Source organism: Panthera tigris, chromosome E1, assembly GCF_018350195.1.
Source record: "Panthera tigris isolate Pti1 chromosome E1, P.tigris_Pti1_mat1.1, whole genome shotgun sequence".
NCBI lineage: Eukaryota > Metazoa > Chordata > Mammalia > Carnivora > Felidae > Panthera > Panthera tigris.
In genome coordinates, this window is record NC_056673.1 from 22,403,857 (window position 1) to 22,416,492 (window position 12,636).

The following is a 12,636-nucleotide window of genomic DNA, read 5'->3' on the forward strand; positions in this document are numbered from 1 at the left end:
GAATGGCACATATAGAAACAAAACACAGGGGCGCCTGGGTGGCTCAGTCAGTTAAGTGTCCAACTTTGGCTCAGGTCATGATCTCACAGTTTGTGCGTTCGAGCCCAACGTTGGGCTCTGTGCTGACCGCTCAGAGCCTGGAGCCTGCTTCAGATTCTGTGTCTCCCTCTCTCTCTGCCCCTCCCCTGCTCGTACACTTTCTCTCTCTCAAAAATAAATAAACATTGTGCAAAGACTTCAGACCAATTCTTTGTATTACACTTGGTTGCCTCTTGGCTATATAACTTCTGAGTGCAAATCATTGAACTCTTTAACGAAGTATTGTAGAGAATAAATCATAATGGGTAAAAAAAATAAATAAATAAATAAATAAATAAATAAATAAACATTAAAAAAAATTTTTTTAATAATAAAAGGCAGGCTTGGAAAGATCTGCAGGGAATAAGACACCATAAAAAGTGCAATGGCCAATCTAAGAAAAACCAAATAAAACTTCAAGAAATAAGTAAATAAAGATATCTACAAACACACACATATATTAAAATAAAGTGTTTTCAAATGAAATATGATATTTGGATTGGCTTCAAAATAATCCAGGTTTGGGACGAGGAAGAGAAAGAGGAGTTTATAAGGGGAAATAAAAGGAAAAATAAAATGGGCCACAGATTGAAAATTGATAAACATGAGTGACAGGTATGTGAGAGTTCACTATTCTATTCTTTCTGCTTTTATATATGTTTAGAATTTTCCATAAAATAAAGTTTAAAATTCATTAAGTCCAAAATCAACAACATGCTACATATTCTGAGTACATACTTACCCAGACCATGTCAATTGTCTGACCTCTCTTTCCTCTCCAACTTCAACTCCTACTCTTTTTTCCTCTTACTTACTGTGCTCCAGGCACACTGGGACACCCCAGCACACTGGTGCCTTGGGGCCTTTTCAACCGTCATTCCCTTGACTTAGAACTCTTCATCCAAATATACACATGGCTAGCTCCCTTATTTCTTCAGATACCTCCTTAGCTCTCGAGTTTAGTTTCCAATCATAAGGATCTTCCCTGAGCACTCCAAAATCACACACATGCTCTCAGTCACTCTAGTTTCTTCCCAGCATTTATTATCACTTATGTATTTATTATCTCCCACAACTAAAAACATAATCTTCTTAGAGAAAGAAATTCTGTTTTGTATTACTCTTCATTCCTAGCACCCAAAACAATGACTGGCTCAGGGTAAGTATTCACTTAATATATGTTGAATTAACAGACTGATGTTGAGGGGCGCCTGAGTGGCTCAGTCAGTTGAATGTCCAACGTCGGCTCAAGTCATGATCTCATGATTCATGAGTTCAAGCCCCACATTGGGCTCACTGTTGTCAGTGCAGAGCCCGCTTCGGATCCTCTGTTCCCCTCCCTCTCCGCTCCTCCCCCGCCTGTGCTCTCTCTCAAAAATAAACATTTTTAAAAAAATAGACTGATATTGAATTAAAGTAACTAATGAAATTAATGAAAAAAAAGTATCTGAACTACACCAAATATTCTAGAATCCATGTATTATCAAAGTTTATGTAATTTAGGGGCACCTGGCTGGCTCAGTCACAGGAGCATACAACTTTGATCTTGGGGTTGTAAGTTCAAGCCCCATGTTGGTGTAGAGATTACTTAAAAATAAAACCTTAAAAAAAAAGTGTATATAATTTACTTTGTATCTGTTTCTGATTTATGCTTCATCTCCATGATTTCTATCATGAAGAGATCAATAGGATAACCCAGTCTTCTAATAGCCAAAACAGAATCCACCACAGCCTGAAAGAGAAGTGAATGAGAACAGTAAATTACTGGTCTACTAAAAGAAATCACTGGCCCAAGTAATCATCAGACTAAACAGATAAAGGGCTTCAGGCCCCAAAATATAGGGCAAGGCCACAAAGGCCACTCTGTTATGGACATTAGTAATAACCAATGCCAGTGGGTACTTTAGACCCTGAAGGAACTTCAGAGATCATCAGGCCCAAAGCCTTCATTTTACAGTTAAGTAAAGTAAACTCTGAAACTTTTAAGAATTTACAGACTTAACACAAGGTCTAAAAGCAGAGCCAGGCCTAGAATTCCGTTTTCTTTAACTGCCAAGCCACTGCTCTACTACCAACACTATGCAAACTTTTCCACCAAAAGACATATTTAATGGAAAAGAAGGAAATGTAATCTGAGGTAAAAGCTAAAATTTGCTGGTTACACTAACACGAAGTGTCTTAAATTTTGTGTTTTATCATGAAAAGCTTCTACGTCATGCCATGATATACATTTCTTTTAATGTGAAAGTAATTTTTTTCCCCAAAATTGCAGCGTGAAATTGATACTCCAGAAAGACATGTGTTATTTATTCTGCCACATAACCCCAGGGATATATAGCATGGTACAATAATATATCCTATTGCTTAGCTCAGAAAGCTTGGATGGTTCAGTCGGTTAAATGTCCAACTTCAGCTCAGGACATGATCACACGGTTCGTGGGTTCTAGCCCCGCATCGGGCTCTGTGCTGACAGCTCAGAGCCTGAAGCCTGCTTTGGATTCTGTATGTCCCTCTCTCTCTCTGCCCCTCCCCCATTCGTGCTCTGTCTCTCAAAACTAAATAAATGTTAAAAAAAAAATTTTTTTTAAAGAAAGTAATATGAAATTACATAAATTAAGTATTACAATATAACCACCCTAAAATATAAATAAAGCAAAAAACTATACCTTAGTTTACCTGAGATAACATGATACTTGGTTTTGGAATCTAACAGGGAATAATGACAAAGACCACAGGATAATGAGAGTATCCGTGTTTCTACAACTCCAAAAGAGAATGGGCGCACTAACCAGATAACATGAAGATTCTGGATCACTTGATATATGTACTCCAACAGGAGAAAATACTTTGGTCTTTATTTGAACTCTGCTGAGCAAGAAATTGTCTGATCTTAATCTGATTTGCAAAGTAGGTTTTCCTATTGGTAAGGGGAATTGATCAGAAACAAATCAGGTGTTCTAGTCCATTTGTCATTTATATTTCTCAGAGTAAATTAGCAAGACAGCATTCTGATTTATATATCAATGTCTTGTGATTTTGGTTATGAATTCATCATTCCTGATAAACCAATATATTCAAGTTGCAGAAAATACAAAGCTGAGCAACAATGATGATATCAAACTATAGCCACCTGATAAAAGCCTTCCCAAAATACCCAATCTACTCCTTAAATTACATACATTTTACCTTTAGAAGTAAACAAAACAAACACGCATTTCCCAGATGTGAAGATTATCTGTCAGATCAATCACACTTCATTAAAGTGGTAACCTTAACAACCTATGTGTCACCTCACATAATAAATATTGACCTCTAGGTTTTAAGAGACCAGCACCTCACCCCAATGACATCCACAAGGGTTGATCCACAGGCAGCCAAGCTCCCTTCATGTTAACTTAAAAGAAAGTTTAATATAGAGGCTCTTAAATACTGAGAACAAACTGAGGGTTGATGGGGGGTGGGGGAGAGGGGAAAGTGGGTGATGGGCATTGAGGAGGGCACCTGTTGGGATGAGCACTGGGTGTTGTATGGAAACCAATTTGACAATAAATTATATTTAATATAAAAATAAAAGAAGGTTTAAGAAGGCAGCCAGGCCCCTTTCATTAACTTTCATGTTAACTTAAAAGAAGGTTTAATATGACACTTTTGAAAAATTACACATACTGTTCTGACCAATCAAGTCTAGACTATAACTAAGTGAATAAATGTTTGCCTTCTGTATTTTATTTCATGTTCAAAAGAACCACATACGATAGTTGATTCTTATAGGAAAAATAAAAATATCATCATGCATTAGTCTATATTTGTTCTGAATGCAAAAGTTTAATCACAAACCTCTGTTAACACATCAGCCAATTCAGCAGGAACTTTAGTTTGTAGAGATGTTCTAGCCACATCTAAGAGGACTTCTCTTTTCATCTCTTTGTTAATTTTAACCTTTTCCAGAACTTCAAGTGCTTTTATCTTCGCAGCTTCAAATCCTTCAGCTATTATTCTAGGGTGCAGGCCCTGTCACATCAACATAAAACTAAAAATCATAAAGTAAGTCATCCAAAGTAAAAGTAACCATCTTCTCCTGTTAATAGGTTATGTCCAAAGAAAGTAATATTACCCACATCAATGGCACTCAATACAAATGCATGTACATAACTTATGAAAGTAATTTTTCAGTGCTTCATATTTAAAACAACCTCAAACTTACAGAAAAAAATTTATGTCCAGGACAAAACACTACAAAACTCCTCTTTATTTCCAAAAATTATGACACACTGTCATGTGGTACCCTTCCGAATGGGCACAAAAGAAAAGACTCCTTTAATGCAGAGGAAAAGAACCAACACTGATTTGGAGGAAAGTACAGACAAACACCACCTTCACCAAATGTTAACATCACAGCAATGGGACAAATAGACATCATGTACCTCCTGATACAATGCATTAAGAACACTACCACACGTCTATTGTATTTCATGCCAGAAGTTTATTACCTGAGTCTAATTGTGATAGTCAAATCCACATTGAGGACTTTGTACAAAATAATTGGTTGTACTCTAAAAGCAGCAATGTCATAAAACACAAAAGACAGCTCAGGATAATTCCAGTTTAAAAGAGACTAAAGGAGGGCACCTGGGTGGCTCAGTCAGTTAAGCATCTGACGTTTTTTTAGATATACTTATTTTGGGAGAGCGCAAGAGGGGAGGGACAGAGAGGAGGGACAGAGGATCCAAAGTGGACTCTGCACTGATAGGCTGACAGCAGCATGCCTGGTGTGAGGCTTGAACTCACAAACCACCTGAACTGAAGTCAGACGCTCAACTAGCTAAGCCACCAGGAGCCCCTAAATAAATGAAGCCTGGAGACTGCTTCAGATTCTGTGTCTCCCTCTCTCTTGGCCCCTCCCCGGCATGCGCGCGCACTCTCTCTCTCTCTCTCTCAAAAACAGATAAACATTAAAAAAATTTTTTGAGAAAATGTTAAAAATTAAAAAATAAAGAAGACTATAGGGATAGGACAACTGAATGCAATGCATGAATGTAGATTTTCTTCTGCTATAAAGGACACTGTTGGGACAAATGATAAAATAGGAATAAAATCTATAGATTATATTACTGTATCAATGTATCAATGTTAATATTTATTTCTTGGTTTTGATCACTATTCTGTGACTACATAAGAGAATATCCTGGTTTTAAGAAATATACAATGAGGGGCGCCTGGGTGGCTCAGTCAGTTAAGTGTCCAACTCTTGATTTCGGCTTAGGTCACGATCTCACAGTTTGTGAGATCCAGACCCACATCAGGCTCTGTACAGACAGCACTGGAGCCTGCTTGGATTCTCTCTCTCTCTCTCTCTCTCTCTCTCTCTCTCTCAAAATAAATAAAATTTTTAAAAAAAATTTTTTTAAGAAACATACACTGAAACATTTAGATGATCATGTCTGCAACTTACACCATTCAAAAAATATGTACATACATACATATATGCATACACCATATATACGTTTATATCTGAGAAAGAGAGAAATGTTATTCTTTGGAATATTCCTGAAACATTTCTATAGGCTTGATATTATAACAAAATAATTTTTTTTATTTAAAAAAAATTTTTTTAACGTTTTTTTTAATTTTTGAGACAGAGAGAGACAGAGCATGAACGGGGGAGGGTCACAGAGAGAGGGAGACACAGAATCTGAAACAGGCTCCAGGCTCTGAGCGGTCAGCACAGAGCCCGACGCGGGGCTCGAACCCACGGACCGTGAGATCATGACCTGAGCCGAAGCTGGACACTCAACCGACCAAGCCACCCAGGCGCCCCAACAAAATAATTTTTTTAATTGTCTTTTCTGGAAAAATATATAAACTTATTGAAAGCTGGAACTGGGTCTAATTTATTCCCTTCCTCCATTCCTCTACATCAGTCCTACAATAATTTTTTAAAGTTAACATTTCTTAAGGATTTGTGCCAGGTTCTAATCTAAAAGGCTTATTTCATTCAATCCTCTCAACACTACGAAGTGGGTATTATTTCTGTTTCACAGATGAGGAAATTGAGGTTTATAAGAATAATGTAACTTGCTTTAGATCACCAGGATATTAAGTGGTAGAGCCAGGATTTAAACCTACGAAGCCTGACTCCAGACCCTGTGTTATTAAACATTTTCAAAACACTTCCTCAGTCTCGGATCTCACAATTTCTCACCCGGACTATGATCCTCTAGTCTTGACTCCCTTAAAGCTGTCCCTCGAATATTTAAAATGGCAATCTGACCAGATCAGTCATTAATATGTTAACATGAACATTCTTCGTGGTTAGTATACCACATGCCCTTTGTAATCCAGCTTCCACCTACTTCTCCTGCCTTTCATTGCCGTCCCACAGCACTTTAAAGTCTGGCCAACACCAAAACGTTTGCAGCTTTACACACATACCATGCTGCTTCTCTTCTCTGTTAATTTTGCCTCTGTTAATTTTGTTCCTTCTGCCTGGAATGTCTTTCTCCTTGTCCCTCACTCTTTCCACTGGTTCACTGCCTCTCATCCTAAAGATTTAACCCAGGTCTTACTTCCTCCAAAGAGTGCTTCCTAATTCGGGCAAGTTTAGGATATCACTCCTTCCTCAGTGTTTCTATCACATCTGGTACTTAGGTCTATCACTATACTGACACAGTTTCACAATTATGTCAACGCCCGTCAGCATCTCCCCCTTCCCAAACTTTTTTTTCCCTAACCAAACCCTAATCTTGTTTAGGTATCTCTTCCTCAGGTCTTCAGAGGAAGCTACCCTCTCTACCTAACTCAAGGGGTAGATCCTGATTGGATTAAGTCAATTCCCCTAAAACCTGTTATTGATTTGGGATGGACACAGATCAAAGTTGGCCCAATTATATTATAAAGGAAGGACTTAAACTCCATAATTGGGCAAATAGTTTTATCCTCCCTCTCCTGCTGAATGTTATTAAAGGAAGCAAGTAGTCCTACTTTTCTCTGACAGTCTTATAATCAGGACAGAAATAAGCTTTATCATGAAACAGCACTATAAATGGAAGAGCTAAGACACAGAAAGGACCAGGGTACTTGATGACTAATAGACATTTTCAATCAACCAAACTTGGATGTTCTGTAATGGGAGATAACTTACTGTTTAAGTGACTTTCAGTCAAGTTTCTACTGCTTACAGCCAAAGGCATCCTAAATGAGGTACGTTGCAGGTACTGAATTGTTAGACAATTCCCAATACTAAATGAAATGCAAAGAAGTACTAATCTTAGCACTTGGACCAGGTAATGCTTTGCTGAAATGGTTCTTGAAAGAAAGGAAAAAACCCAAATACTTAATTAGATTAGACAGATAAATAATGCCAAGAAAAGGATACAGATTGAACAAAGGCAGTGGCATAGAAATGTGTGTAGTGATTTCAGAGGCTAGTGAGTAGACTGGAGGAGTCTGGCTAGAGTAGATGGTTTATAAGGAAAATAAAATAGAAAGGTAGGTAAATTCACAGTGTGAAAACCTTCAATTATTTTTCCCCAGTTATTTTTTAAAAGGTGCATAATTTGGTTTAGACTTCATCTGTGATGTTTTCTTTTTTAGGTCATTATTCATGAGTATATGGCTAATTTTTTACCTTCTTATATACCTTAAATATTTCATTTTTAAAAAAGGGATATCATTCCAATGAAAGGAATTATTTTGGCAAAAAAAAAGAGTTCATTATTACTTCCATTTACAATTGTACTAAAACCGGGGTGCCTGGGTGGCTCAGTCGGTTGAGCGTCCGGCTTCAGGTCAAGTCATGATCTCACGGCTCGTGAGTTCAAGCCCCACGTCAGGCTCTGTGCTGACAGCTCAGAGCCTGGAGACTGCTTCGGATTCTGTGTCTCCCTCTCTCTCTCTGCCCCAACCCACTCTCATTCTGTCTCTGTCTCTCTCAAAAATAAATAAACATTAAAAAAAGAAAATTTACAATTGTACTAAAGTATCTTGATAAAAATTGGCACAAAAACAGACACTCAGATCAATGGAACAGAATGGAAAACCCAGAAATGGACCCACAAACGTATGACCAACTAATCTTTCACAAAGCAGAAAAGAATATCCAGTGGAATAAAGACAGTCTCTTCAGCAAGTGGTGCTGGGAAAACTGGCCAGTGACATGCAGAAGAATGAACCTGGACCACTTTCTTACACCATACACAAAAATAAACTCAAAATGGATGAAAGACCTAAATATAAGAAAGAAAGCCATCAAAATCCTGGAAGAGAAAGCAGGCAAAAACCTCTTTGATCTTGGCCGCAACAACTTCTTACTCAACACGTCTCCAGAGGCAAGGGAAACAAAAGCAAAAATGAACTATTGGGACCTCATCAAGATAAAAAAAAACCTTCTGCACAGGGTAGGAAACAATCAGCAAAACTAAAAGGCAACAGACAGAATGGGAGAAGATATCTGCAAATGACAAATCAGATAAAGGGTTAGTATCCAAAATCTATAAAGAACTTATCAAACTCAACACTCAGAAAACAAATAATCCAGTGATGAAATGGGCAAAAGACATGAATAGACACTTCTCCAAAGAAGACATCCAGATGGCCAACCGACACATGAAAAAATGCTCAACATCACTCATCATCAGGGAAATACGAATCGAAACCACAATGAGACATCACCTCACACCAGTCAGAATGGCTAACATTAACAACTCAGGCAACAACAGATGTTGGCGAGGATGCGGAGAGAGACGATCTCTTGGGCACTGCTGGTGGAAACGCAAACTTGGGCAGCCACTCTGGAAAACAGTATGGAGGTTCTTCAAAAAATTAAAAATAGAACTACCCTACAACCCAGCAACTGCACTACTAGGTATTTATCCAAGGGATACAGGCATGCTGTTTTGAAGGGGCACATGCACCCCAATGTGTATAGCGGCACTATCAACAATAGCCAAAGTATGGAAAGAGTCCAACTGTCCATCGATGGATGAATGGATAAAGAAGATGTGGTATATATATACAATGGAGTATTACTCGGCAATCAAAAAGAATGAAATCTTGCCATTTGCAACTACGTGGATGGAACTAGAGGGTATTATGCTAAGCGAAATTAGTCAGAGAAAGACAAATATCATATGACTTCACTTATATGAGGACTTTAAGACACAGAACAGATGAACACAAGAGAAGGGAAGCAAAAATAATATAAAAACAGGGAGGGGGACAAAACATAAGAGACTTCAATACGGAGAACAAACAGGGTTGCTAGAGGGGGTGTGGGAGGGGGGGATGGGCTAAATGGGTAAGAGGTATTAAGGAATCTACTCCTGAAATCACTGTTGCACTATATGCTAACTAATTTGGGTGTAAATTAAAAAAATAAAATTAAATTTAAAAAATAAATATTAAAAAAAAATTTTAAGTATCTTGATAAAAATTAACTTTTGCCCTCTAAAATTAAACCATTGTACGAGTGAAAACAACAATTTCCACCTGGGTGGCTCGGTCGGCTAAGCATCCAACTTCAGCTCAGGTCGTGATCTCACAGTTCGTGGGTTCGAGTCTGGCGATGAAGCCTCTGTCTATCCCTTTTCTGCCCCTCCCCCCGATTCAAAAATAAACAAACATTTAAAACAGTGAAGTACTACATGAATGTGAATTCTGTAATATGCTAATACCTCAGATATGTAAAGATCAGCTTGTTTTAGTAACTCTCCAATAATTAGAACATTGGAAGTAGTACCATCTCCTGTAATGTCATCCTGGGCTGTTGCCACTTTTGCTATCAAGGAAGCTGTTGGGTGTTGAATTTGCTGGAAAAAGCAAGCAACAGATTAAAAGAACGAGATTGAAAAAAAAAAAAAAACAGTCCAATGCAAACAAGATAACCTAAGGGCCACCAGTAAAATTAAGAAATGAAATAAGCCTCACTCTACACGTTCACAAATTCTGTAGTATCAATACTTAATAAATGTCAATACCCAAAATTTTTTAATTGAGAACTAATGAGGTTTGAACATTTTAGAAGAGTCTTTGCTTTAGAATGCAATGACATTTCCAAAATAACATTAAATCTTTCAATCTCTAAGATGAATATATTTACTAAAATTGCAAAGGATTTTTTATATTTTCATGATTACAAAGAACATAACACAGTGCCTTTAAAAGATGGAACTAATTTGGAAGTATCTCTAAGCTATTACTTGGACTGTATGAAGATTTGAAAACAACCAAAAATATCTTTTATTAAGGTTTAACCCAGCAAGTATAACTCATTACTGCAGTATGAGCAAGCTGACAGCCTTGGTTTAAGGATATACAATTTGTGGGGCACCTGGGTGGCTTCATCGGTTGGGCGTCTGACTTCGGCTAAGGTCATGATCTCACATCTCATGGGTTCGAGCCCTGCGTCGGCCTCTGGGCTGACAGCTGGGAGCCTGGAGCCTGCTTCAGATTCTATGTCTCCCTCTCTCTCTGCCCCTCCCCAACTCGTGCTCTGTCTCTCTCTCTCTCTCTCAAAAATAAACATTAAAAAAAATTCTTTTTAAGGATATACAATTTGTACTATGTTCTAGGCTTATTAAGGTTTCTTAGAGTCAGTAGCATCAGCTCACCATCTCATGGAGCAGTACGTTGCCATCTTTGGTGAGTTTGATGTCACCTGCACCAGAAATAAGCCTGTTCAGAAAACAGTGATGTTATTAAACCTCAGATGGCAAGGGTCAAGCAAGATATTCTCAGTTTTTCCCAGTGTACAATCCTTGATATCAGGAATGGGGCTTCAAAACATCTATGTGCCACAGGGAGATTCCATGGTAACCACCACCATGTACAGCCTACAGAATCACTTCTCCCCATGTGGACTGCTATAGCAATTTCATTCCAAATGGAGCATTTACAAGTTTAAGGGTAACAGAAATTGATGAGTTATGAATGGCAGTTTGGTCCAAGAAGAGTATTTGTAAGTCTACAAACCACAAATTTGTAAATTTGCTGTAGGTTTGTGTGTGTGTGTGTGTGTGTGTGTGTGTGTGTGAAATGTTACCATTCATTCACTCAACTTACTTTCTTCCCTCATCCCTCACATTTATTAGATCATCAAGTTCTGTCAATTGTACAACCTAAGTATTTCTTGAATCTACTCCCTCCGCTCCATGTTCAACTGTCATCTCTAGCCTGGACTACTTAAGGAGCATCCTAATATCTCTGAATTTGAATCTACCCTCCACACTACATTTATCTTTCTAAAAGGCAATGTGGCTCAGTCAGTTCTCTGATCAAAAATCTTTCAATGATTCTTACAAACATGGGGAAAAAATCTTTCAATGAATTTTATGTTCTCCATCACCTTCAGGGTAAAATCCAGACTATTTGGCAATGACCTAGTTCACCCTTCCCAAACTGGTTTATGTCCATTTTTCCTGACATCTACCAAATGAGATCTGGTGGGAAAATACTATGGTTCCTTTAATACGTCATGCTTGTTTTCACTTCTGTTGGATTTACACCACTGGACTTTCTCATTCCTTAACTTACCAGGAGGCCTTTACTCCCTTCTCCAACTGGTGAACTCTAACTTAATTTTCAAGACTCTGATCAAAAATCTGTTTTCGGGAGGTTTTTCCTTCTCCCTACCACCATTAGTAATTAGTCCCTTTCCTCAGTATTATATTTGCGATATATATGATCAATAACATATATGATACCTTCACCATCTGTGTTCCCAGCATCCAATTAGTACACAGGCATTCTCTTTTACCGTTAATATTAATTTTGCTCATTCCTCTTAGAATGCATCTTTCCCCCTTACAAATTTTTTGCTCTTTTTTCCTCACTCTTCCAAAGAAACTTGTGATACAAAGTAAATGCATGCTGATGGCGCGAAGCGTTCAAGTTAAGTTTCCTAAGGACGCACTCTGGAAGGGGAACTTGGATTTGCAACCGCAAGGCCTGTGTGCCCTTAACGCTACAACACACAGCCAAACACAAACCAACCTAAGGGCATACAGTCTCAAAGAGCAGGGGAGTTAAATCGCTTATGTTTCTAAAGAGACACCAGACGAAATGCCTTTCCAACTGCACAAGAGCGTTAACGTGGGCGGGGGGCAGGGGGTAGGGGGTGGGGAGTGGGTGTCACAGCTTCATTGGGGGCCCTCTCCTCGGGCTCCTCCCATCCCAGGCCAGGGATGACCTCAGGGCAAGAATGAGAACGAGGACAACCAGGCCCACAGGTGCGTCCCGTCGCTCCAGGCCCTTCATGGAACGTCGGCCTCAGAGCGCGCAGCGACACCCAACAAGCCCCCGGCTCCCTAACCGCCGCCTCACATTTTCATGGTGCCCTTGGGCCCCAAGTTGGTACGTAGCACATCTTGCAGCCCTCGGGCGGCGCATATGTTGACGGCCAAGGCCGACCGGGCCCGCGCCACCTCTGCCTTGGAGTTCACCGCCGTGATCGCAGCCATAGCACCGTTGAGCGTGCGACCGGGCCGGCAAAGACGGCCTTAGCGCGGATCCTGAGGGAAATCCCGGCGCCTCCGCCCGCGCTCGCGAACCCTCAGCCAATCC

At 39.2% G+C, this 12,636-nt stretch overlaps 1 protein-coding gene across 8 annotated transcripts in view; it reads right to left on the reverse strand.

Annotated features, from left to right (window-relative positions):
* Positions 1-12,630, reverse strand: part of CCT6B (chaperonin containing TCP1 subunit 6B) — a 31,383-nt gene extending 18,753 nt beyond the window's left edge. For 4 of the 8 annotated variants that reach the window (XR_006211070.1, XR_006211072.1, XR_006211068.1 and 1 more), the window contains exons 1-5: positions 12,397-12,630; positions 10,686-10,749; positions 9,750-9,884; positions 3,916-4,089; positions 1,707-1,810 (exon numbers count right to left, since the gene is read on the reverse strand). Coding sequence is in view for 4 of the 8 variants with exons in the window: in XM_042966160.1 (XP_042822094.1) it covers positions 3,916-4,089; positions 9,750-9,884; positions 10,686-10,749; positions 12,397-12,533 (510 nt within the window). In the remaining 4 variants the exon portion in view is untranslated. The remainder of the gene's footprint in view (positions 1-1,706; positions 1,811-3,915; positions 4,090-9,749; positions 9,885-10,685; positions 10,750-12,396) is intronic. The other 4 variants (XM_042966160.1, XM_042966162.1, XM_042966164.1 and 1 more) reach the window with 2 other exon arrangements.
* Positions 12,631-12,636: the final 6 nt, after the last annotated feature.